This window comes from Dendropsophus ebraccatus, chromosome 6 (genome assembly GCF_027789765.1).
Source record: "Dendropsophus ebraccatus isolate aDenEbr1 chromosome 6, aDenEbr1.pat, whole genome shotgun sequence".
In the NCBI taxonomy this organism is placed as follows: Eukaryota; Metazoa; Chordata; class Amphibia; order Anura; family Hylidae; genus Dendropsophus; species Dendropsophus ebraccatus.
This window is the reverse complement of record NC_091459.1, coordinates 117,126,289-117,152,765: the sequence shown is the minus strand read 5'-3', so window position 1 is coordinate 117,152,765 and position 26,477 is coordinate 117,126,289. Positions and strand designations below refer to the sequence as shown.

The following is a 26,477-nucleotide window of genomic DNA, read 5'->3' as shown; positions in this document are numbered from 1 at the left end:
GTAATCGGTGACATTTACTGAGCCTCCTGTTTGTGGATCTTCTGTTCTTGCAGACAAGTCATGTGACCATAACACAAATAAAACGTTTCTACATTTTTTTTTCTTTTTCTGAGAAGCGATGCCTAGAAATTCCACCTCCTGTCTGCCACCTAGTGGCCAGCTGGTGGTACTGCAGCCATAGGATTTATTCTAAGGAGACAGTCTGGTGGTGTATTGCGGTACTGAAACTGTGAGCTCGGACTCTCTTCCAGAAAGCTCTGCAGACGCTTTGCTGCTGCTGGTACATTCCTTGTTGATGACTCAGGATCCTGTACATTGAGTAGAGGAGGCTGTATATATATATCTGACCATCTCAGGACTGGCTGCAGATCCTGCCCAGCAGACTGAGAGACATCTCCCAGGTAAGGAGCAGCCTCTGCCTTGTTGCCTATGGACATAGCTGCCTGACCACTATTAACCCTTCAGATTCAGATCACAATATGATAATATGTTATGTAATCCTGGAGCTCTGGATATTCTGCAGCTTTATGGTGATTTCTTATATATAATTTATATGGCACTGACATATACTGCAGCGATGTACACTGTCTCCAGTGCTGCTGCCTAACATGGTACATTGTATATATCTGTATTTATTATATGATGAGAGCTGGAGAGGAATTCATTCAAAGCCATTATTATTATTATTATTATTATTATTTTAGTTATTTTTATTGCTGTGGACAACATAGTAAACAGTGCTACAGATATAGCAGAGCTGACTTTACTAGACTCCTGTCTGCAGAGCTGTTTGAACTGTAGTAACTGATTATAGACAGGTAGCACCTGTAACCCACAGTACAGATAATGTAGAAGATGACACCTGCAGTCCTATGTAATATCCTGAATAACAGTGATAACTCTCGAGTACAGATAATGTAGTAGATGACACCTGCAGTCCTATGTAATATCACGAATAACAGTGATAACTCTCCGAGTACAGATAATGTAGTAGATGTCCCCTGCAGTCCTATGTAACATCACAGATAACACAGTGATAACTCTCCGAGTACAGATAATGGGGTAGATGACACCTGCAGTCCTATGTAACATCACAGATAACACAGTGATAACTCTCCGAGTACAGATAATGTAGTAGATGACACCACACATAACACAGTAATATCTGTCTGTGTACAGATAATGTAGCAGATGTGATCTGCAGTCCTATGTAACATCACATATACCACAGTGATAACTCTCTGAGTACAGATAATGGGGTAGATGTGACATGCAGTCCTATGTAACACCACACATAACACAGTGATATCTCTCTGAGTACAATTAGTGTGGGAGATGTCACCTACAATCCTATGTAACACCACAGATAACACAGTTATAACTCTGAGTACAGACAATGTAGTAGATGTTACCTGCAGTCCTGGATCTCTCAGTCCTGGACAGAGGTGGCAGCAGAGAGCACTGTGTCAGACTGGAAAGAATATTCCACTTCCTGCAGGACATACAGCAGCTGATAAGTACTTGAAGAATGGAAATTTTTAAATAGACGTAAATAACAAATCTATATAACACCTGTTTATTTTTCCCCTCTGGAGTACCCCTTTATTTAAGAGTTAAAAAAAAATAATTAGTCCCTCCCCCTCCTTGCCTTTTCCCCTGATGTCTACCCCCCCCTCCCCCCGCCCCCCTCTCTCTAGGGCATATCCAGCGCCCACTATCTCTCATCATAATCACCCCAACCTCACCCCCCCCTCTCTCCCCCCCCCCCTCTCATACATATACATGCAGTACGTATGTTATATAACTCCTGTAAGAAGCCCTGCAGTAAAGGCCTACAAGTTTTGATGGTTATGTTTTAAACCCATGTATCGGTTTATTGTGCTTTATGTATTTTATGTAAAACTGCACTGACTATGCCTTCTATTGTACTACTGCTAAAATTTTTTATAAATCTTGATTTGAAACAAAAAAAAAAAAAAAATAATAATTAGATTTTCCAACCTAGAACAGAATGACAACATAAAGTCCTTATACAGACACATAATAAGATTAAAAGATCCATCAACAGCTGCTTGCTGACAGTTTCCATGTAAGCTTTTTTACATTCTGAATAATCTTCCTGTCTCTATGTTTGTGGGGGACATAACTACAGCCAGTGTAGCCAGTATTACAGCCAGAACACCCAGCTTTCCAGGGATCCTGAATGGCAGGTATTACCCTCTATTACTGGTGCAGGTGACGGACACCAGGTCAGATTCACCATTCAGGAGGCTAGAAGATCTGACTAATAAACGTATAATATTTCTAGCAGGTTTACAATGTCCTTTATGGTTTTAATGTATCCCATATTGGTGATTCTATCGTTATTACGCCATCGTCATTATATCCTTATAGTCCATCAGCCTCCTCTGTTGGGCAGCCATTCTCTTCAGATTACTGGCTGAGGCAGAAAACTGTGCGTCACCGGCCAAGGTGACCCACAGCCGCCTGAGGGAGAACATCTGGGGAGGACAACAACCCCCACCGGCCCGGGATAGACAGTGTAACAATAATACACCCCCCTCCTCTGGCTGCTAACAATGGAGGGGGCTCATCCTTAAAGGGACAGTGACCCATAGGCTAGATTCCTGCCTGTAAGTAGCTGACACTAGAACAGTAGAGTACAACCGCCTAATATACAGTTAGCGTAATAGACTATAGTCAGCCTGGCTGATAACAGAGAATTATAGACTGTAGTGGGCTATCCTATAGTCAGCCTGGCTGATAACAGAGAATTATAGACTGTAGTGGGCTATCCTATAGTCAGCCTGGCTGATAACAGAGAATAATAGTATGTTTCATGCTGTGGGTTTCTTGTCCCTTTAAATAGACTGAGGGGTATAATATCCCTCTGCCGAGTTATAAAACCCATCTAGACCACAACTAGCGGCCGCAGCTCTCCAGCAGGTGCCGGTGATTGGACTTTTCCACACATTGTACCAGTAAGAACATTACATAAGCTTCTGGGAAGTTACACAATCCACATCTGTTTTCCCACATTGAGACACTATTTCCCCCAGGAGGTGCGACTGCTGCTGGACTGTATATAACGGGTGAGAGTATCTGCACCGAGGGGGTAAATAACTTCTATGGAATAATAGTGATGTATTCAGTAGAGTTTACCTCCGCCTGTTTGTCCTCCTCTGTTGCTCTGCCTGTGTAAGTGTCAGTCTTCACTGCAATCATCTTCATTTACCAGGACACCGTTACCTTTTCTCATTTTCAGAGCTGGACTCCAAAGATGAAGTTGTTTGCTCTCTACCTCCTCCCGGTGGTCATTCTCCTTAGTGCCACTGAGGCGCTGCTTCCCCCAGAGAGCTTGAAACGTGAGTATACTCCATCCAGCTTCACCACGCCACATAATACTCCCATAGTGTCCACATAATATAGTCTAACCTCCAACACACGGTACGTGATGGGAACCTGTAACAGTACAGACACCAGTGTGTTGGGGGTTGGTATATTGGGGGCCTTGCTTCTTTCTTTGCAGGACTGGACATTTGTCTAGGCCTTATACACACGTCCCGTAAAAATGTCCGTGGTAACAGATCCGCGACCACAGACAATTTTAGGGCTCATTAAATCCTATGTGTGCATTCACACCTTCCGTGCCATCATCCATGCCGTAGCATGGATGCCTCTCCCAGCTCCTGTCACCGCTGCCATCTCCCCAGGTCCCATCTCCCCCACTCCTGTCACCGCTCTTGTCTCCTTAGCTCCTGTCACCCGCTCCCATCTCTCCCCTGCTCCTGTCACCGTTGCCATCTCCCAACTCCTGTCACCCCCTCCCGTCTCTCCCCCGCTCCTGTCACTGCTCCTGTCTCCCCCGCTCCTGTCACCTGTTCCCGTCTCTCCCCCGCTCCTGTCACCTGCTCCCGTCTCTCCCCCGCTCCTGTCTCTCCCCAGCTCCTGTCACCGCCCTGTATATCTCCAGTTCTTGTGTCCGCTGCCATCTCCCGACTCCTGTCACCCGCTCCCGTCTCTCTCCCCGCTCCTGTGACTGCTCCTGTCTCCCCCACTCCTGTCACCCGCTCCTGTCTCTCCCCAGCTCCTGTCACCGCCCTGTATATTTCCAGCTCTTGTGTCCGCTGCCATCTCCCCGCTCCGGTCACCCGCTCCCGCCTCTACCCTGCTCCTGTCACTGCTTCCGTCTTTCCCCCCACTCCTGTCACCCGCTCCCGTCTCTCCCCTGCTCCTGTCACTGCTCCCGTTTCCCCCTCTCCTGTCACCTGCTCCCATCTCTCCCACGCTCCTGTCACCGCTCCCATCTCCCCCTCTCCTGTCACCTGCTCCCATCTCTCCCACGCTCCTGTCACCGCTCCCGTCTCTCCCTCTCCTGTCACTGCTCCCGTCTCTCCCTCTCCTTTCACCTGCTCCCGTCTCTCCCTCTCCTGTCACCTGCTCCCGTCTCTCCCCAGCTCCTGTCACTGCTCCCGTCTCCCCCTCTCCTGTCACCTGCTCCCATCTCTCCCACGCTCCTGTCACCGCTCCCGTCTCTCCCTCTCCTGTCACTGCTCCCGTCTCTCCCTCTCTTGTCACCTGCTCCCGTCTCTCCACCGCTCCTGTCACTGCTCCTGTCTCCCCCTCTCCTGTCACCTGCTCCCGTCTCTCCCCCGCTCCTGCCACCGCTCCCGTCTCTCCCTCTCCTGTCACCTGCTCCCGTCTCTCCCCCGCTCCTGTCACTGCTTCCGTCTCTCCCTCTCCTGTCACCGCTGCCGTCTCCCCAGCTCCTGTCACTGCTACCATCTCTCCCTGCTCCTGTCACCGCTGCCATCTCACCAGCTCCTGTCACCTGCTTCTGTCTCTCCCCCGCTTTTGTCACCCCCGCTCCCATCTCCCCTGCTCCTGTCCCCCCAACTCCTGTCACTGCTCCCATCTCTCCCCCGCTCCCATCTCCCCTGCTCCTGTCCCCCCAGCTCCTGTCACTGCTTCCGTCTCCCCAACTCCTGTCACCACTCCCCCGACCTCCAACCAACGCATCCAAATGGATGCAAGACTGTTTTTCAGTGGAGTGGATAAAATCACGCTGCGTGAAAAACTCTGGACATGTGAATGAAGCCTTAATTTTGTTGTACTATGTCTGCCTTGTATCCTGCTTAAGGCTATGTTCAGACAACGCATCTTTTCGTAAAACCACGGCCATTGTACAATGGCCGTGATTATTACAAAGAGATACGTTACCTTGCCGTGTATGGGATACGCTCTGGCCGGGACCCCTAGTGGCACTGCAAACAACTGACATGTCAGTTTTCTGATGCCGCTATTCAATGAAACCCTGTCAGTGCACACTACGGAGCGAGCGGCTGCGGCTGCAAGCTCCATAGTGTGCTGTGGGGAGTTCTGATGCGGGCGCGCACAGATGCGTCCGCATCAGACCTCTGCGGGGCTAAAGATCATTCGGCCGGTACTGCAGTACCGGCCAGGATGATCTTTTCAGGGACCAGCCATTCCGTGACCCGGCCGGTCTCAAACGTTGCGTGAACATAGTCTAAAGGTGCATTTACACATACAGGATCCGCAGCAAATCAAATCTGCTGTGGATCCTGCATGTGAGAACACACCCTTACAGGGATTTTTTTTTTAATAAAGGATTTTTTAATGTGCAACCATTTATATGTATGGTCCCCCCCAGTGGCGTAGCTACAATGAAGGCAGGGAAGGCGACTGCTATGGGGCCCCTGCATGAAGAGGGCCCGAGGAAGCCTGCCCTGCCTTCATGATAGGTACCCGCTCCCCCAGGGGTCCAGAGAGGAAGAGGGACCCCCACTGCACTGTTCAGCCCCCTCACTGTAGTGCCGGGTGAGCGGGCTGAACAGAGGAGCAGGACCTTCCAGACGGCACAGGAGAGGGATGAAGGACCTTTGGGTCACATGACCCAAAGGTCCTCAATACCTATGTGAAGATCAGCCCGGACTACAGGAGGAGGAGGGGGAAGCCTGGGAGCTGTAAGTGCTGTGTATGTGTGTCAGTGAGTGTATATATGTATCTGTGGGTATATGTATATGTCAGTGTGTGTATATATGTATCTGTGTATATATTTATATGTCAGTGTGTGTATATGTGTATCTGTGGGTATATGTATATGTCAGTGTGTGTGTATATATGTATCTGTGTATATATTTATATGTCAATATGTGTATGTATCTGTGGCTATATGTGTGTGTATGTCAGCAATGTCTGTAGCACTGGTGTATATATGTGTGTGTGTATGTCAGCAATGTCTGTAGCACTGGTGTATATATGTGTGTGTGTATGTCAGCAATGTCTGTAGCACTGGTGTATATGTGTGTCTTTGTGTATGTCAGTAGCGTCTCAAGTGATTGACAGGTTTGCTCCCAAAGATGTTCTGCAGCAGCTTCTATTAATTCTGGGCTCTAATAAAAGAACCCACCACTAATATCTGCTGCATTTTCTTTTATTTCTGGTTGAGTAATTCTTATTACACTGAGATGATTTCCCTGTATACAGTCTATTCATGGTGTATACATCAGCACTAGTGTAATCACATTACAGCGTATATATGTGTGTATGTCAGTGGCGTATCTGTATATATGTTAATGGTGCCTCTGTGTGTATATATATGTGCGTCATTGTCTGTGTTTGGCGGGGGGGGGGGGGGGGGGGGGGGGGGGGGCGTACAGGATTCATGGGGCCCCATACAGTTTTTTGCTATGGGGCCCCATGAATCCTAGCTACGCCCCTGGTCCCCCCCATAATAGAGACATCTCTGTGTTACATACCTGGTGAACAGTGGGTTATTACCACTCCAGGCTTCAGCATTGTCCAGTAATTTCTCTCTGTAGATGAGAAAAGGGCTGTGTCAATGCTTATTATTATTATTTATTACAAATTATTATTATTATTAGTAGTAGTATTGTTATTGTAATAAATAATAATAAAAAATAATAAATAGAAATAACAATAATAATAATAATAATAATAATAATAATAATAATAAATAGTAATAAAAATATTATTACCGATAATAAAGATGAAAAAAATATAATATGTCATGAGAAGTACAAGTTATATTATTACGTGTGTCGAGAAACAGAGGAAACCAATACAATTACTCCTCCTGTCTGGATGTGCGCAATGTCTGATTCTCCGTCTATACAGATATAGGAAGATACTGGTCACCAGCAGGCACTTCTCTCCCCATTGAGGTAGATGGATTATTGGTGTCTTAGGTGAATGTTTACTTTTACGAGTAAGAATCGGTGGTAGAGTGGTGAAGTGTTAGCTGACAAGCTCAGCTCTACTATATCTCCAGTGGCCAGTGATAGGTGAGACCCCCGATCCTTCTTGCCCCTGCAGAGATCTCAGAGGAGGGCAGTAAGTACATCACCGCCCAGTTTGAGAATGCCCTGAACGGGGTGAGACAGATGAGGATCCTGATGGACCAGACGGGACATGATCACCAGGAGATACTGCGCTCCCTGGAGGAGACCAAGAGGAACAAGGAGGTGAGTGCTTCACCATGTGACATCACATTCCTGGTCAGCACCGCAGCACAGAGGATTACAGGAGAGCAATGTACTGATGTGGGAGGTTTTAGGCTAAGGGTTACATATTGCTTATACTAGGTTCCCCAGCAGCACAGAGTATTTAAGGAGAGGAGCTTGTGGAAGTGGAAGAGGCAGTGTTCACAGCAGCACAGAGTATTTCAGGAAGTAGATGTGTTTTCCCTGTGGTATGATGTATATGGTGTCAGTATACTCTGTACTCACACTGAGTCGTTTCCAGGATGCCCTGAAGGCGGCGCTGGATTCTGAGCAGCAGCTTTCGGACACTCAAGATACCTGCAATGACACGGTCCTGGCGCTGTGGGAGGAGTGTAAGCCCTGTCTAAAGCAAACCTGCGTTCGCTTCTACTCCAAGACCTGCAGGAGCGGCGCTGGCCTGGTCGGGAGACAGGTGAGTTTGTGTCATGAAAGTGTGTTACCGTGACTGGCCACAAGGGGTGCTGTTACCATTACTCATGTCATTGAAGGACACAGCACAACTAGTGGTCCTAGAATGTACTGCATCTTTTTACATTTCCTGACCTGATGTGCAGGGACTATAACTAGACTGAAGACTAAATATACTAGGGAAGCTCCTCATCCACAGAAGTAGTCCTGGTAATAGTCCAGCATTTTATTCTCTCTATAGTTTGAAGACTTCCTGAACAGAACATCTCCGTTTTCCATTTACATCAATGGAGAGAAGATCGACACGCTGACCAAGCAGGACGAGCAGCAGCACATGAGGCTGGAGGACCTGGAGGATGGGTACAGCATCATGGAGGACAGTGTGGACGAGCTCTTCCAGGACAGCATTAAAGCCTTTGCCCACATGAGACCCCTGATTGCCAGCCCATTCCAGGGCTTGTTCAGTGACCCGCTGCGCAACCCCTTCCCCTTCCAGAGACCCAGCTTCCCCCTCCCCAAACACGTCCGCAGGGAGAGGTCCACGCTCTTTGACCCGTTCTTTCAAGGCAACTTTGAGTCTCTTTTTGAGGCTGCAAAAAAGATAATGGAGCGACACAACCAGCTGGCCCAACAAGCGGCCGAAGGAAGAGGCAAGTGCTGGCCCGCCATATAGTCCTCCGACCCCCTTACCTACATACAGGCCGCAGTTCTCAGGGGGACCTGTACTAACCTGCTAGTGATCAGCTAGCTCACAGAGCATTGTCTAGACTGGATACAAGTGTATCACTTCTCAGCTGAAAGCAGGACTAGCTATGTACAATGTATCAGTCTGGAGTCCAGGCTGGAGAGCTCACAGAGCATTGTCTAGACTGGATACAATCGCACGATACGATACGACTGGATACAATTGTATCACTTTCAGCTGAGAGCACTTGGTGACCCAGGTGACATTATTATCCCTATCCAGCTTGCTGCTACTTTTGTGTCCGGCCTGTTGGTGTTACGTCTCTTTTATATATTGTTATACACCTTTATCCATACTGGGTGACGTATGTAGGAATATCATCCTGACTACTGAGTTATTACAAGTTCCCACCTGGGTTTTGCCACCTACTATGTTCCTTATTGTTTTTGTTTCACATAATCAGGGAATTCATCAGATGATAAAATGGTCTGCCGGGAGCTGAGGAGGAACTCTGCCGGGTGCCTGAAGATGAAGGAGAAGTGTGAGAAGTGCAAGGAGATCCTGGCCATTGGTAAGACCCAAAGGGAAACAAAAAAGTAAGAAAAGGGATTTATGGAAGACATGATGAATGATGGTGGGAATGATGATGGTGATGATGATGATGATGGTGTTGCGGCAGTGATGGTGATGGCGCTGAAGATGGTGGTGATGATGATGATGGTGTTGCGGTGATGGTGATGGCTCTGATGGCGCTGATGATGGCAAATTATTAGGGCCAATAGCCCTTAAACACACCCTGGGTCACCCCCACTAGAGTAAAAAATATCTTTTATTGGTTTATTATATGATAGTGATAGTGATAATGTAGATGATGGTGATAATGGTGATGTAGATAAGCATGTGATAGTGATCATTATGTTGATTGTGATGATGATGATGATGATGATAATAATTATGACTAGCAGATGATGATGCTGATAGTGATATAGATGATGATGATGATAGTGATGTAGATGATGATGATGATGTAAGTGATGGTCCAGATGATGAAGATGGCGATGATATATATGTAGATGATGACGTACATGGTGATAATGCTGACGCAGATGACTATGATGGCAGTAATGATGATGGTGTACTGCAGATGATGAGGATATAGACTATGATGATGTAGATAATGATATACATGATGAGGATGCAGATGATGATAAGGATATAGATGATCATGTAAATGATGATACATGATGAGGATGTAGATGAGGAGGAGGTAGGTGAAGATGATATACTGTAGATGATGTGGATGTAGATGATGGAATACATGATGATACAGACTATGAAGGTGAAGATGATGATATACATGATGATGATGTGGATGTAGATGATGATATACATGATGAGGATGTAGATGAGGAGTGGGAGGATGATGAGGATATGGATGTAGATGATGATATACATGATGATGATGATATAGATTATGAGGGTATAGGGGAAGATGATGTAGATGATTACATGATGATGATGTGGATGTAGATGATGATATACATGATGAGGATGCAGATGAGGAGTGCGAGGATCAAGAAGATACGGATGTAGATGATGATATACATGATGATGATGATATAGATTATGAGGGTGTAGGGGAAGATGATGTAGATGATTACATGATGATGATGTGGATGTAGATGATGATATACATGATGAGGATGTAGATGAGGAGTGGGAGGGTGAAGAGGATATGGATGTAGATGATGATATACATGATGAGGATGTAGATGAGGAGTGGGAGGGTGAAGAGGATATGGATGTAGATGATGATATACATGATGATGATGATATAGATTATGAGGGTGTAGGGGAAGATGATGTAGATGATTACATGATGATGATGTGGATGTAGATGATATACGTGATGATGATGTAGATGATGAAGGTGTAGTTGAGGATGATGTAGATGATGGTATACATGATGATGATGATGATGTAGATGATGAAGGTGTAGTTGAAGATGATGTAGATGATTATATACATGATGATGATGTGGATGTAGATGATGAAAGTGTAGTTGAAGATGATAATCTACATGATGAGTATGTAGATAATGAAATACATCTTGTAGATAATGATGATGTACATGATGTGCATATAGATGATATAGATGTAGATGAGGATAATGATGATGTGGCTGTAGATGATGATGTGGATGTAATTGATGATGATGTATAAAATGATATGTGATAAGGATGTAGAGGATGACAAATCAGGAATATATTAAGGTTAATAAAGATAGTAATTGTGAAATGTCTCGTCCTGTCTCCAGACTGTACCAAGAACAATGAGATGCAGGGAAAACTAAAAGAGAAGTTTGAGGAATCTGTCCGTCTAGCGGAGAAGTTCACCCGGCAGTATGATGACTTATTACAGCGGTTTCGGGAGAGGATGCTGAATGCAACCAATGTGTTCGAAGAGTTAAGTCAGCAGTTCGGATGGGTATCCAAGCTCACCAACCTCACTGAGAAGGACCAGAATGGAATATTCCAAGTATCCACGGTGAGTGCAAGGGTTAATATAACAATATAAGCACCCAACTGTGTTTATATGTTTATATATGTATGTATGTATATATTCAGCTGAACAAAGAGCACCTTATTACTGGTAGGGACAGTATTATAATAGTTATATTCTTGTATATAGGAGCAGTATTATAGTAGTTATATTCTTGTATCCAGGGAGCAGTATTATAGTAGTTATATTCTTGTATATAGGGAGCAGTATTATAGTAGTTATATTCTTGTATATAGGAGCAGTATTATAGTAGTTATATTCTTGTATATAGGTGCAGTATTATAGTAGTTATATTCTTGTATATAGGAGGCAGTATTATAGTAGTTATATTCTTGTATATAGGAGCAGTATTATAGTAGTTATATTCTTGTATATAGGAGCAGTATTATAGTAGTTATATTCTTGTATCTAGGGAGCAGTATTATAGTAGTTATATTCTTGTATATAGGGAGCAGTATTATAGTAGTTATGCACGCAGGGTGAGAGTTCCAACCGGCACTAACAGCAAGGTACACCTGTAAATACGGAGCCTCGGGACTGGGGTCTAGAGCACGGTAGCTGTATCTATGCCACGGAGCGGCGGTGCCGAAACTGAATGGAGTGGGGTAAATACTATAGGATCAAGAAACAGAGTCTCGCACTCACCGGTCTGAAGATGCAAGTGGTTTATTGCCGATACATCAGAATCAACGCAGCGGGGAGAGGGGAGATGGCAAAGCAGGTGTGTTCAGCAGGAGCAACAAATGTTTCACGCCTACTACGGCGCTTCGTCGGGCTGGGAACTTATAGTAGTTATATTCTTGTATATAGGAGCAGTATTATAGTAGGTATATTCTTGTATCTAGGGATCAGTATTATAGTAGTTATATTCTTGTATATAGGATCAGTATTATAGTAGTTATATTCTTGTATATAGGAGGCAGGATTATAGTAGTTATATTCTTGTATATAGGAGCAGTATTATTGTAGTTATATTCTGTATTATATTGCTGTAAGGAGCACACCTGCGTAACACCTTCCCCCTCCCAGCCCTAGCCTCTGGTGTATGGATCAATAAACCTGTTTTCTCTGCTGACCGGTGAGTGCGGATTCCTCTCTCTCCATTGCATATCATAGTAGTTATATTCTTGTATATAGGAGCAGTATTATAGCTAAAATTTGTTTACGTACCTGAAATTTGGCTTTCCTCGAGTCGTTAGGCAGCACATATGGGTCTTCAGCCCCCGCTGATCCCCAACCTGAACCGCCCACCTAGAACTCATTAACATAAAAAAATGTTAGAGAGAACCCATAGGAAGACAGGCTGATCACCTATAAGTACACACAGCTGCAGTTCACCATTGCGTAATAAATAGACCAGACATAAATGCAAATAAAATTTATTGGGAGGGTTAGTGTGCTGCCTAACGACTCGAGGAAAGCCAAATTTCAGGTACGTAAACAAATTTTAGCTTTCCTCATCGTCTACGGTAGCACATATGGGATATGCCATAGATTTAGAAGGGAGGGACATTATTTTTCAACAGCAGACAAAACTCCTGTACTGAAGGCTGGGCCCTCCGCCTTTGTGTCAAGCCTGTAGTGTCTGCTGAATGTAGATGAAGACGACCAAGAGGCGGCATTACAGATGTCCATCAGTTGCACCTGCTGTCTTTCTGCCCAAGAGGCAGCCGTGGCTTGCGTAGAGTGGGCCTTTAGAGCAGTAGTGGATTATAATAGGGGCGTTTCGGGTGGCAGCCCGGGGCCCTGAGCTCCTGGGGGGCCCATGACCACCCAAAAAGACTTATACTTTCAGTGGTGTACTGCCTCCTGGCTACACTTCCGGCATGATTTGCAAAAAAAAAAAATCACTTTTTTTTATGGCAATTTTGCACAAATCAGGACATCATGACATTATCTGTCCTATACTATGCACGCCAGGCTAGTGCTGCCATAGTTACAGTGGGGTGGGGGGGCCCAGGCTTGGTGAACAGCCCGGGGCCTATGGTAAAGTTAATCCGCCCCTGCTTTAGAGGATGTGGAGGTTCTTTACCTTCAGCCATATACACCAGCCAGTGAATCTTTAGAAGCTTTAAAGCAATTCCATACCCACAATCTGATCCGCTTGTACCTTCAGATAGCTGCTTTTAATCCAAGATCTGTCCTGGGGTCCGTTCGGCAGGGGATGCAGTTATTGTTTTAAAACTGACTTTTAATCCGGCAGTGCTGTGTCTAACGGCCAGGGCTTACATTTGTATATGCATTAGGCTGGCACCACCTCTATGTCCCTTCTCCCCACCCTCCTCATTATTAGGAATGATCCAGGAACATTTACTGCTGTTTGAGCTTTGCACAGGTGTCTTAACGATCCAGCCCATGTTCATTATGCACATAGGTGGAGAATAGGAAGCTATCTGCCTGGAGCATTCCTAATGATGAGGAGGGTGGGGAGGAAGGACAGAGAGGGTGGGCCAGCCTAATGCATATACAAATGTAAGCCCCGGCCGTTAGACACAGCTCTGCCGGATTAAAAGTCGTTTTTAAAACAATAACTGCATCACCTGCCGAACGGACCCCAGGACAGATCTTGGATTAAAAGCAGCTATCAGAAGGTACAAGTGGTTTGGTGGGGACAGATTGTGGTAAAGAGTCACTTTAAGGCCCCTCCTGGGCCCGGCAAACAAGACAAATAGATTTTCCTCTTTGCGGAAGTCTTGCATTTTGAAAAAATAGCAGGACAGAGCTCTTTTTACATCCAACAAATGGAGACGATTCTCCTCTTCTGAAGAAGGATTTGGATGGAAGTCTGGCAGAAAGATTTTTTCTATTAATATTTGCCACAGATGGAACTTTAGGTAAGAAAGATGGTACAGTTCTCAATCGGACCCCATCTGGCATGTACTTGAGGAAGGGCTCTTTGCATGATAATGCCTGTAAGTCACCCAGACGCTTGGCAGATGTCACAGCCAGTAGGAAAAACACCTTGAAGGACAGCCATTTTAGTTCAGTGGACTCAAGAGGCTCAAACGGGTAATCAGTCAGTCTGTTGAGGACAATAGTCCCATGAAGCAACCGGATGACGAATAACAGGCCTTAAATTCTTCAGGGCCTTAAAAAAAACCTGGTAATCAAAGGATTATTAGCATACTTGCCGTCCGTGAGCGCATTGATGGCGGTCATGTGGACCCTTAAGGTGTTTGCCTTGAGACCTTTTTCATAGCCTTCCTGTAAGAACTGAAGAATAGAAGGTACTGATATTATTTGTTTAGAGTCTTTTCTCCACATTCTGGAGTAGACAAAATTGGTAGATTTTTTTCTGGAAGATAACAGAGTAGCCACAACTTTGTCAGAGAGACCCAATTGCCTCAATCTGACCCCCTCAGGTACCAGGCTGTCAGATGCAGTTTCTCTAGATGAGGATGTAGAAACCCGTTCTGTAGGAGGAGATTTGGGTATGTTGGCAACTTCCAGAATATTCCTTCTGAGAGGTAGTACAGTGTGGAGAACCAGGCCCTGCATTGCCAGAATGGCGTTATTACAATGGCTGCTGGTCTCTCTGCAAGCAACTTCATCAGGAACCTGGGGATGATGGGGACTGGAGGATATATGGATACAAATTTCTTCCTCCATGACACTGTGAAGGCGTCTAATATGTCTGGTAAGTCTTGTTTTGTTAGTGAAGCAAACTTGTTCACCTTCCGATTGCTTCTGGTGGACATGAGGTCCCATTGAGGACATCCCCACTTCTCTGTTGGGAGGTTGAAGTACTTGGGATTCAGTTCCCACTCGCCGGGATGGAGAACTTGATGGCTCAACAAGTCCGCTTGCTGATTTAGTGTTCCCTTTATATGGACTGCTGACAAGGACTGAACAATTGGTTCTGCCCAGGTCATGATTTCTGCACACAGTCTCTGCAGAGCTGGACTTCGAGTGCCGCCCTGCTTGTTCAAATAGTAGGTGGCTGTGAGATTGTCGGTTTGAACAAGGACTGCTTTGTTCAGCAGGAGAGGCTAGAAGTGACGTAGAGCCAACTGGATGGCCTTCAGCTCCCGATAATTGGATGACATTCTGGCTATGGTCTGAGGCCAGACTCCCTGAGTCCAATGATGATGCAGATGTGCTCCCCAACCTGTCTGTGAAGCGTCTGTGGTGAGAACTGTCTGAAGCTGAGGTAAGAAGTCTCTGCCCATCACCAAGTTCTTCTCCAAAGTCCACCACTGAAGATCCCTGCGAGTAGCAGATGAGATCGTTATCTTGCGATTTAGCGAATTGACGTCTCTGTTCCAGAATCGCAGGATCTCCCTCTGAAGGCTGCGTATGTGAGCCTTGGTCCAGGGTACCGCCTCTATAGCTGAAGTGAGGAGACCAAGGATACTCATTGCTGTTCTGATAGACAGGAGAGGAGTCAGGATAAGGTGTTGAACAGCTGATCGGATTTGAGAGACTTTGTCTTGAGGCAGATAAATTCTCATATTCATGAGATCTATTATCAGACCCAGGAACTGAATTCTGTTGGTTGGTTGTAACTTTGATTTTTGGAAATTGATGAGAAATCCTGCATTCTGTAGTAGAGTCATGGCTATTCTCAGATGATGTCTGAGAATGCAAGGAGATGGAGCAATCAACAGCCAATCGTCTAAGTACAGAACTAGTCTTATTCCCTGAAGCCTCAAGGCTGCCACCAGCACCACCGTCAGCTTGGTGAAGAGGATTGGCGAGGAGGATAGGCCAAATGGAAGTGCCTTGAATTGGAAATGAAGCATGCGACCTCCTACCTTCAATGCCAGTCTGAGATATTTCCGTGACTCTGCATGGATGGGTATATGAAGGTAGGCCATATATTCTCCCCTCTGCACCAGACTGTAGACTGATTTTATAGTGTCCATCTTGAACTTTATCTTTTGAAGATGCTTGTTTTAAAAAAACAAGATCGATTATAAGCCGCCATTTGTTCTCTGGGAAGACTCGAGAATATACCCTTCTGAACTGCTCTTCTGGTGGCACCGGCTCTATTGCTCCTTTTTGCAGAAATTCTTGTAACAGCAGAGAGATGCAACTGTTGGCTTGATTGAAGATGAACCTTTCCCTTGGCAGATGATGGAACTCCAGGGAGTACCCTTGGATGACGATATTCAGTGCCCAGGTATCTGCTGTAACATCTTCCCAAGCTTTGGAAAAACTGAGGAGCCTGGTGCCAACAGAGACAGGTGGCGTGGGGTCAGAATTCTGACTTACTGAAACCTGCATCGGGCTGCTTATTTGAGGGATGACATTTGTTCTAACAAATCCTGACGGTGGACGCTATCTTCAATATCCACAGAAAGGTGGCTCAACCACATCCTGAGAGCTCTGGCTACGGGTACAGAAGATAAAGAGGCTTTAGTTAGATTAGCAAGGTTAACATGAGATCTCTTCAAAAAGGTATCAGCCTTTCTGTCCATATTATCTTTAAGTGTTGCCGCATCATCACCTGGAAAGAAGTATTTCTTAGACAGTTTAGAAATGGCAGGGTCAACAGAACTGGGTCCTTCCCAGGCTTCAAATACTGTAGGGTCAAGTCTATACACTTCTTTAAACCTGGACCCTAGGTCAAGACGCTTATCAGGGTTTTTCCACTCTTTTTCCATAATGCTTTGCAAAATCTGGTGACCTGGCAACAAAGATGATTTTTTCTTAAGGAAATAGAATAAACTGTTTTTATCCTGTTCTTGACCCTCTGACTGTCTTGACTCCATACTCTTCTTAACCTGGCTAATAAGTTTTTCAGCTGATTCTTTTTTAAACAAATAATAATCTTCAGAAATCTTTTCTGCATCAGACTCATCTTGAGACACATCAGACACAGAACCACATGAAGCATAATCTGCAGTACCTTCACTGACAGGTAGGGGCTTAGGTATTTTGGCAGCGAACAGCCAAGCTGTCTTCATATGAGTCCTGAACCAGCTAAAAAACTTCTTAGCCTCCTGCACTAGGCCAGTAGCCTCCTCTTACGGCTAGAGTGGCTAGACATCTGAGATAATAAAGAAAGAAAAGAAGAAAAACTAAGGATCTAACAGCAGAAAAAACAACTAACAAACCTGCTGGAGAGAAAAACACACCTTAATGGCGAAGGAACCCGCCTGCCTAGTACATCAGAGGCAGCTATGCAGTGTTCTGCCACCATTAAAATGCCCTGAGCTCAAACAGGAAGTGCATCACAGGTAACCCCGAAGTAGAGCGGACGCCATCTTGGAGGAGGCAAAATTGAGAGAATCCAGCACAGAACCTGCAGCTCTCAGGTAAAACACTCTGGGCAATGGAAATGTAAACCGGATGCATAAAGAAACATCCTAAAAACACAACTGCCACAAAAAAAAAAAAGAATCACTGGACACTGTGACGGTCTCTGAGATGCACACTCATTACACACAGACTAGGCAGAGTGCAAGACTGGCACAGTAACCGAGACAACGCATCGGTAATACTAATGTGAATACAGTGCAGGCCAGTAATAAACCGTGACTTTGCACCGGTATAGCATAGGTCACATATAAACACCGGGACCCCGCACCGGCTGAATGTACCATAATAGCACTACTGGAAAAACCAGAATGTACTGCGACCGGGACATTTTTTTATGTTAATGAGTTCTAGGTGGGCGGTCCTGGTTGGGGATCAGCGGGGGCTGAAGACCCATATGTGCTGCCGTAGACGATGAGGAAAGCAGTTATATTTTTGTATATAGTAGAAGTATTATAGTAGTTATATTCTTGTATATGGGAGGCAGTATTATAGTAGTTATATTCTTGTATATAGGGGCAGTATTATAGTAGTTATATTCTTGTATATAGGAGCAGTATTGTAGTGGTTATATTCTTGTATATAGGAGCAGTATTGTAGTGGTTATATTCTTGTACATAGGAGCAGTATTATAGTAGTTAAATTTTTGTATATAAGAGCAGTATTATAGTAGTTATATTCTTGTATATAGGGGGAAGTACAGTATGATAGTAGTTATATTCTTGTATATAGGAGCAGTATTATAGTAGTTATATTCTTGTATATAGGAGCAGTATTGTAGTGGTTATATTCTTGTACATAGGTGCAGTATTATAGTTATATTCTTGTATATAGGAGCAGTATTGTAGTGGTTATATTCTTGTACATAGGAGCAGTATTATAGTAGTTAAATTTTTGTATTTAGGAGCAGTATTATAGTAGTTATGTGGTAATGTAGAGAAAGATGCCAGCATTCTCAAAACAGCACAATATAGCCACGTAGGAGCAGTGATATGTGATTTATTATAATTTCCTCTCTTCAGGCATACTCCAGTACTGGAGGGGAACCATCCGAGACAGCTGTAACAGTGAATCTGTTTGACTCTGAGCCTTTTACCTTTACTATACCTGGCAATATCCGTATGGAGGATCCAAAATTTGCAGAGCTTGTAGCTGAGGAAGCTTTGAAGAGATTCAAGAAAGACGTCATGTAAGATTTATCCCATTATTTCCATTACACAGTAATTGTCTTATGGGATACCAGAGCCCATCAAAGCAGTTATTGATTGTTCTTATGCTGCGTTTACATGGAACGATAATTCGCCCAATCGTACGATTAACGATGTCGGAGTAACAATTTTATTTTTCATAACGATCAGCGTTTAGACGGTACGATATAACGTACGGAAAATTTGTTTTGCGATCGCTTAAGCCTATCTCGTACATAGGAAAAAACAGTGAACGACTGTTTACATGGAACGATATGCGAATTTTTTGCGAACGACGATTTTAGAACATGTTGTAAGATCAAAATGAACGATTTCTCGTTCGTCGTTTGATCGTTCACAGCGTTTACACGTACGATTATCGTTCTAATCCGATCGTTATCGTGCGAATCCGCACGATAATCGTTCCGTGCATTACTCTCATGACTTTTGACCATGTCCTTGTTTCTCCCCGGCAGTGAGGCCGCCTGATTGGACAGTGAGCTGTATAGCCGCACGCTTCCTCCTGCAGCCACAGCCTCCACATCCCAGTAGAGCTCGGCCTTCGCTGTTCTGTGCCAGACCTCAGATGATTCCCGGACAGTCGGCTGTATAACGCTCCACGTCCAACGCTAATTCCCAGTCTTACTACTGTAACACTATTACTACTGGATCTAATGTCTGCTGCTTTTTTAAATGTAGGGCCCAAAAATGTAAAAAAAAAGTTAATAAAAGGACGTTTTGTGTTGGAGGCGTCTTATGTCATCCTCTACGGATAAAGTCACCTATTGCTGCCTCAGCACTAAGTTCCATATCTCCTATCTGTTGTAATGGAATCACTGACTGGCTGTCTGCTTTAGATCATCCCTTTGGCTATAGGATGTGTTAACATTATCCACAGAATGCCACCATATAGCACTGGCATAATAGTCCCACAATGTAAAAAAAAAACCAAAACACTATTAAATCTGTACCGTTTTGATTTGAGACTGTCAGTGCCCTAGGCCGAAAGTACGTTGACACGCCGCTGTGATATGTGAATGTGAATATTCTTGCCATTTCCCTTGATGGGCGGGCAGCGGGTGGGGGGGGTTGACAAGGTAGGGAGGAGGCGTGGCCTGCTCCTGCACCACATTTATCATGATTTACACCTGCATAAATCAGCTTAGTCTTGTGCTTATTCTTGATAAATGTCCCCCTATATGCTTACCTCTCCTCGCTCCCCTGTTACAGCCAGAGTCCCGCTGGCTGTAGCTGCTGTTACTTCCGAGACGAGCTTGTCTCTGGAAAAACAGCCCGCTCAGCCAATCACTGACTGCCATGAGACAGGGCCCCTTTAATGACACCGAGCTGCACTAGCAGACACAACTGAGAACAAGTGTGGTGCTGTTTCTGAAGGGAAGCAGCCACAGTTTCCTTAAAAAAAAAAAAAGCTATTTTAGGCAACAACAAAAAAAGGCTTAAGTTTTAGCTAGTTTTTACATATGGAGCGCTTTATGAAATATTTTTTAGACTTTTTCCAAGATTTTCGTCTTTTGAGTTACTTAATTTTGATGGGTTCACACATTGGAGTGAATCTATCATGCTGCACGTGTGCCACAGGCAGGAAAAAGTTGCTAACTTTTTCTGCAAACACCTTTTTTTTTGTACAAAAAAATTTAAATATTTTTACTGTCCATGACGCTCTTTCACCGCATAATGGTGGCCGCGGCTGTGCATGGTGGGGGCGTGGCCTCCTGCTTACTGCTCCAGAGTGATGGGATTTATGTAGAAATGTGCGCCTCGTCATAAATCCAGGATATTTTAAGACTGAGGTATAAGATAATACTATATATAAACCCAGACCTGCACAGATTACAAACTGTGAGACCTTGTGCAAAAACATGGACCGAAAACCTGAGAGGGAGCAAAACCTCAGATTCTGTTTATATGGGGGAGGTGATGGTGCTGTCTTATAGCTATATCACTTTGTTGCCCATAGCAACCAATCACAACTTTCATTTTCCCAGAGCAATGTGAGACTTGAAGGCTGAGCTGTGATTGGTTGCACTCGACAATAAAAACTGAGCAGTCATTGGTTGCTATAGAAAGTGAAAGCTGAGCTGTGATTGGTTGTTATAGACAATGAAAGCTGATCGGTGATTGGTTGTTATAGACAATGAAAGTTGAGCGGTGATTGGTTGCTATCGAGAGTAATTGCTGAGCTGTGATTGGTTGCTATGGCCACAAAGGACACTGTTACTAACACAGTGCCATAAATCTCTATAAAATTATCATTAAAGGGGTAGTGCGGCGCAAAAAAATTATTCACAGAATAACACACATTACAAAGTTATACAACTTTGTAATGTATGTTATGTCTGTGAATCGCCCCCTTCCCCATGTCCCACCACCCCCACCCGTGTACCCGGAAGTGTTGGTGCATTATACATTACCTGATCCGTGTCGAGGGCCGTCCGCCATTTTGTGCCAAACGTCATCTTCGGACGGAAGGCCGAGTTGCTGCCGCCCGCCCCCCCTCCGCCGTGTCACAACTGTGCTCAGCCACGATTGGCTGAGCACAGTTATGCTTAGCCAATCGCGGCTGAGCATCGGATGACGCTGCAGAGGGCGGCCGGCATTCGGGACAGTCGGAGCTGTTCGCCGGCCGGCCGAAGAAGACGTCACTGAATGAAGATCCGAGACAGGTGTCGGCACTTGACAGGTGAGTATAGCGCACCACACTTCCGGGTACATGGGTGGGGGTGGTGGGGCACGGGGAAGGGGGCCATTCACAGACATAACATACATTACAAAGTTGTATAACTTTGTAATGTGTGTTATTCTGTGAATAATTCTTTACCGCCGCACTACCCCTTTAAAACTCTTTTTTTGTGTGTTTTTCTTTGTGTGTGAAATGAAAGCTGAGCTGTGACTGGTTGATATGGAGAAAAAAGCTGAGCTCTAATAGGTTGCTATGGGCAACACAGAGGTTCTTATTATAATACTTTATTATAATACATTAATTACTGTGCATCCATTTTTTTTTCTTTAAACCCCTAAATTTAAATAGAATATAAAACGTTACAGATGATTCACAGACTCGCAGTCGCAGGCTGCTTTTGGAGTTTGGAGGCGTAAGGATTCTGCAGCCAGGGTGTGAAGATAACATCGGGTCTGAACAGGGCTGGAGACAGAGGTTTTAGTTGCAGCTTCGAGGTGCAAGAAAATCTTTTTGTTTTGACAAAAGGCACTTGGAAATTTCTAAGATCTCATTTCCATTTCCCGGCCAAAGATTCTGCGAGGAGGAAACTGGACACCTCGCGCCTCGTTCCGGGTTTCACACCATCGCCAGAGAACAGAGACGCTGTGGGAAAAAAGAGGAGGAGTTTGGCAAAGTCGAGTGATCATTTCTGCAGCCGAATTAGTGAAAAGGGCATCGGCTTCTCAAGTCTCTGTAGGATGAATAGAGACGAGGACACCGGAGATGGATAAGAATCTCAAACATTTAGACGAGAAGATCTCAGAAGAAACGGCAAACAAGCTCTTAAAGGGGAAGCTTTAATAGAAAACAGAGCACCGTAAGTTGCTGTTTAAACAGTTTTCAGCAAATCATGCCGCCATATAGTGCCAAGGTAATAAAGCTTCACTACAGTTTTCAAGCAAAGTTGGTCTAGTGTAGAAGTACCCCTTCTCTGAGGCCATAGAGAGACACCCCCAGTTAAGGCCCACCACCGTCTATGGCAGAGGACAACACTAAGCACTATCCGGTTTTCAGAGAATGTTGGTTTCCACAGATTTTTTGAGGTATGCGATGTTTCAATTTACCATTAAAGGACAACTCCAACAAAAATTTTTTTTTGCTCATTTAACACACATTACAAAGTTATATAACTTTGTAATGTGGTTAAATACCCGGCCTGGCCCCCTTCCCCCACTTTCGGACCCCCGACCCCCCACCCCGGAAGTTAAGGAATGTATACATTACCTATTACGATCGTCACGGTCCTCTTCTCCGGGGCGGCATCTGGTGACGACGACGTCAGAGCCGAGGGGCGGTCCGGGTCTTCTTCCTCCTCGGCGTCTTCATGCAAAGTGAATGGGGATGAAAAGGCTGCTGGTGCACATGCGCACCAGCAGCCTTTTCATTGGCTGGAGCGCATCACATGGCTTCCAGCTTGCTCAGCCCTGATTGGCTGAGCTTGCTGGAAGCCATGTGATGCGCTCCAGCCAATGAAAAGGCTGCCGGTGCGCAAGCGCACTGGCAGCCTTTTCCATCCCCTGGACCCGGAAGTGAGAGACATCGCTGGATGGCGGAAGGCGGCGACGGAGAGGCGGACGGCGGGCGAATCGAGTGGCGATCGTCACCGGAGAGATGGTGAGTATGGTGTCTGTGTGTGTCTGTGGTTTTTTTTTTGGGGGGGTCCCGCGGGAGTTGTCCTTTAACAATCAAATTATAAGGCTGAAGGCTTCAACAATCCCTTTAATAGCAACTAAGAAATGTATAACTATTTATAAAATACATTTTTATAGAATTTACATTAATTTCTACATTTATTATGGGATTTATTTAGTACTTTTTAAACACCCTCCCTCAAAGTGCCAGAAATAACCACCAGGATCGGTTGTAGTAAGGTTTTGAACATATCAGTAAAAGTTTTAGAAGATATTATATCTAGATTTGTAGACGACATGAGACACCAAGGCAGCAGAAGAGTAACAATATAACGCTTGTTATAATAATATATGTGAGAAGACAAAAGGTTTACATTAGAACCATGAAGAAGAAGTGTATTTGAGAAGGTGTGGACTGTGTGTGCAAAGACTTAGTGAAAACCTTAATGGACACTATTAGTGGTACCTATAGTTGTGAACTCACTGAGTAAAGGGGGAAGATTGAGTCTCATGTTATGGGAAAAGAACAGACACCATACCCTGTATCTACCCGTGATTTCTGGGTTCACTCTAAAGGTCTTCCAGTGAAGTTATTATGTCTTCCATTAAAAACATAGGGGAAACTTGGGAATTTTATACTTACCTATCCAGAAATTCCTGTTCCTGGAGTCTGAAGGCAGAACACAATGTGTACAGTCCAGGATCGCTAGTGCAAGGCAGAAGAGATATGATTAGCAGTAACAAATCAAAAAAGGTTACATGGTATATAAGGTAGGAAGAGTTCGTATGCAGCAAAAACAATTTATTTAGGGAGGGCATGTTGTGCTGCCTACGGACTCAAGGAACAGAAATTTTAGGTAAGTAAAAAATCCCCACGTTCCTGGACGTCCTATGGCGGCACACAATGAGACTGTGTAGCAGTGAAAATAAGGGGGGGGGTACTCAAGAGACCAGCACTTTTCTGCCAAGGGCTGCTCCACCAGTGATGTCCAGCATTAGCATTGGCATAGCATTCCGGATAGAAACAAGTGGATGCGTCAGTAGGTAGCAGACTTGCTTCTTCAATCTTCCAACATGGTTCTGAGAGAGAGAAAACTTCATCTCAAGGATATCGATTTTGAACCCCAGGAAAGTCAAAGACTGGGAAGGGTTCAAGTGAGACTTCTCGTAATTTATCAGGAAACCCTTCTGGAGAAGGTGGATAGTCTTCGCGATGTGAAAAGACAGAAAAGAAGCACAACTGGCTATCAGAAGCCAATCGTCCAGGTCCTGAGTACCGCTGAGAGTGACACTGAGACCTTGGTGAATACTCTCAGAGCCAACAACAGACCGACAGGAAAATTGAAGATGGCGAATCTTCCCGCCCATTACTAACGACACTCACAGATACTTGCAATGTGCAGGAGCCACTGGCCCAAGGAGATATGCGTCTGTGAGATCTAGTGAGGCAAGATCTAGTGAGGCAAGTTGTCCATCTTAAATGTAATCTGCTTCATGAATTTGCTCAGATAGGACAAGTCACTGACAAGCTGGAGCTTGCCGTTGGCCTTTGGCACAGTAAACAGTAAATTTACTCTCGAGTAAATCCCTATTTCTCTCTGCAGGAGAGGAACAAGCTCCAGAGCTTTCTTCATAATTATATCATTGACCAGAGGAAGGAGTCTGATTGACAAAAAATCTTTCTGGAGGCTGGGACTTGAGCTCAAGTACGTAACTTTTCTCGACTAAGGAGAGTACCCACCTGTCTAAGGTAGATTCTACCCAAGTCTAAAGAAAATGCCTGAGCCTCCTTCCTACACCCTAGGCTGGTAGATAGATGCCTATCTTCTTGAAGAGGTTGGCTCTGTAGTCTCTGTGAGATTTTGGAGGACTACTAGTCTTCGGGGCTTGAATGAATGCTTCTTAGGAGCAGAAAAGGTAGACCCCTTATCCTCATGGAGGTCCTTGAGGATTTCTGGCTGGGGACCGCACATAGATTCTGGCTGTGCACAATAATGGCTTTTTGAGGTAAGATCTCCACCCCACTGCTTTAACCAGAGACACCTTCTGGTGAAGGTGGAGGCTGTCAAGATCATAGCGCCACTGGGGCATTGCACAGGAATTCAGGAATTCTCAGTATTTTTTATTGTTAAACTTCCTGCCTGATTTTGACATATTTGTAATTTTATTTTCTATTAAAAGTATAGCTCCTCCCTAGGTTTTTCTGTGTTACTGGTGACATCACCAACCGGCCTGGGGAGCGAGATGTTTTGTCCATGTTGAGCTTTAGTAAGTGGGAGGAGAAGAAGAAAGATACAGCTGATAGACACTCTGTAATCCTGGATATACAGTCAATATGTTGTACTAAGAGTCATGAGAGCTCTCTATGTACCTAATACTGTCACTAGATGGCAGTATTGTCTTAGTGATGTGTAGTGTGACAGCAGTTTGCCCGATACTGTCACTAGATGGCAGTATTGTCTTATTGATGTGTAGTGTGACAGCAGTTTGCCCGATACTGTCACTAGATGGCAGTATTGTCTTAGCGATGTGTAGTGTGACAACAGTTTGCCTGATACTGTCACTAGATGGCAGTATTGTACTGGTGATGAGTAGTGCGACAGCAGTTAACCTAATACTGTCACTAGATGGCAGTATTGTACTAGTGATGTGTAGTGTGACAGAAATTTTCCTGATACTGTCACTAGATGGCAGTGTTGTACTGCTGATTTGTAGTGCGACAGCAATTTGCCTGATACTGTCCCTAGATGGCAGTATTGTACTGCTAATTCACAGTATACCTGTGAGGCTCTGTTGTATCAAATAAATTGTAACAATGTAACATTTGCATCCCGAGAAATCAGTTGCCACTATTCTCACTGTGTGGTGTGATTTCCGCAGGTAAGTCTGATGTACAGTATTAACATTCCAGTATAAGGGTAAATTCACACGGGCGTCTCGCATAAAAAAAACGCAGCTAATCCGCAATACATTTATTATTCTTATTATTATTATTAATACGTGTATTGCGGATTAGCTGCGGTTTTTTTATGCGAGACGCCCGTGTGAATTTACCCTTAGTTTGGTATGGAGAGTTGCGGCCCGACAAGCCTGTAGCACAGACAACACAAGACACTGCTCGCTATTCAAGCAGTATGGAGCTTTAGCATTTTGACTTTTAAATTCACTAACAGTCCCTGCCTAAAAACTAACACTGCTCAGTTCTCAAACTGCTTTCCTAAACCAATTAAGTTCCAGAACACTGCTGTATTACTTTGTAATTTCGTGACGGGACATAATAATTTGTGATTGGAGATTTATAATACATGTCATATATCATGTGATAAGCATCACGTGACTGATATTTTACACTGAATTGATGCAACCATTGTGCGTGCATGTGATCGTGCTGCCTGTGCTCCATATTGCAGCCGAGCATATTGGTTATCATGTGACCAGTATCACGTGACTTTCCAATAC

The 26,477-nt window shown here is 44.6% G+C and overlaps 2 protein-coding genes across 6 annotated transcripts in view; one reads left to right on the top strand and one right to left on the bottom strand.

Annotated features, from left to right (window-relative positions):
- The window catches only part of SCARA3 (scavenger receptor class A member 3), a 38,084-nt gene extending 34,823 nt beyond the window's left edge, over positions 1–3,261 (bottom strand). Inside the window, exons 1-2 of one of the 2 annotated variants that reach the window (XM_069975730.1) lie at positions 3,163–3,261; positions 1,413–1,492 (exon numbers count right to left, since the gene is read on the bottom strand). The gene's annotated coding sequence lies outside the window, so the exon portion shown is untranslated. The remainder of the gene's footprint in view (positions 1–1,412; positions 1,493–3,162) is intronic. The other variant, XM_069975729.1, reaches the window with a different exon arrangement.
- CLU (clusterin) overlaps positions 216–26,477 on the top strand; it is a 44,008-nt gene continuing 17,746 nt past the window's right edge. The window contains exons 1-9 of one of the 4 annotated variants that reach the window (XM_069975734.1): positions 217–401; positions 3,266–3,365; positions 7,357–7,505; positions 7,786–7,956; positions 8,194–8,602; positions 9,101–9,208; positions 10,955–11,184; positions 18,483–18,649; positions 19,124–19,395. In XM_069975734.1, coding sequence (XP_069831835.1) covers positions 3,281–3,365; positions 7,357–7,505; positions 7,786–7,956; positions 8,194–8,602; positions 9,101–9,208; positions 10,955–11,184; positions 18,483–18,649; positions 19,124–19,136 — 1,332 coding nt within the window. In that variant the 5' untranslated portion in view covers positions 217–401; positions 3,266–3,280 and the 3' untranslated portion in view covers positions 19,137–19,395. Of the gene's footprint in view, positions 402–3,026; positions 3,116–3,265; positions 3,366–5,965; positions 5,985–7,356; positions 7,506–7,785; positions 7,957–8,193; positions 8,603–9,100; positions 9,209–10,954; positions 11,185–18,482; positions 18,650–19,123; positions 19,396–26,477 lie in introns of those variants that run through there. The other 3 variants (XM_069975731.1, XM_069975732.1, XM_069975735.1) reach the window with 3 other exon arrangements.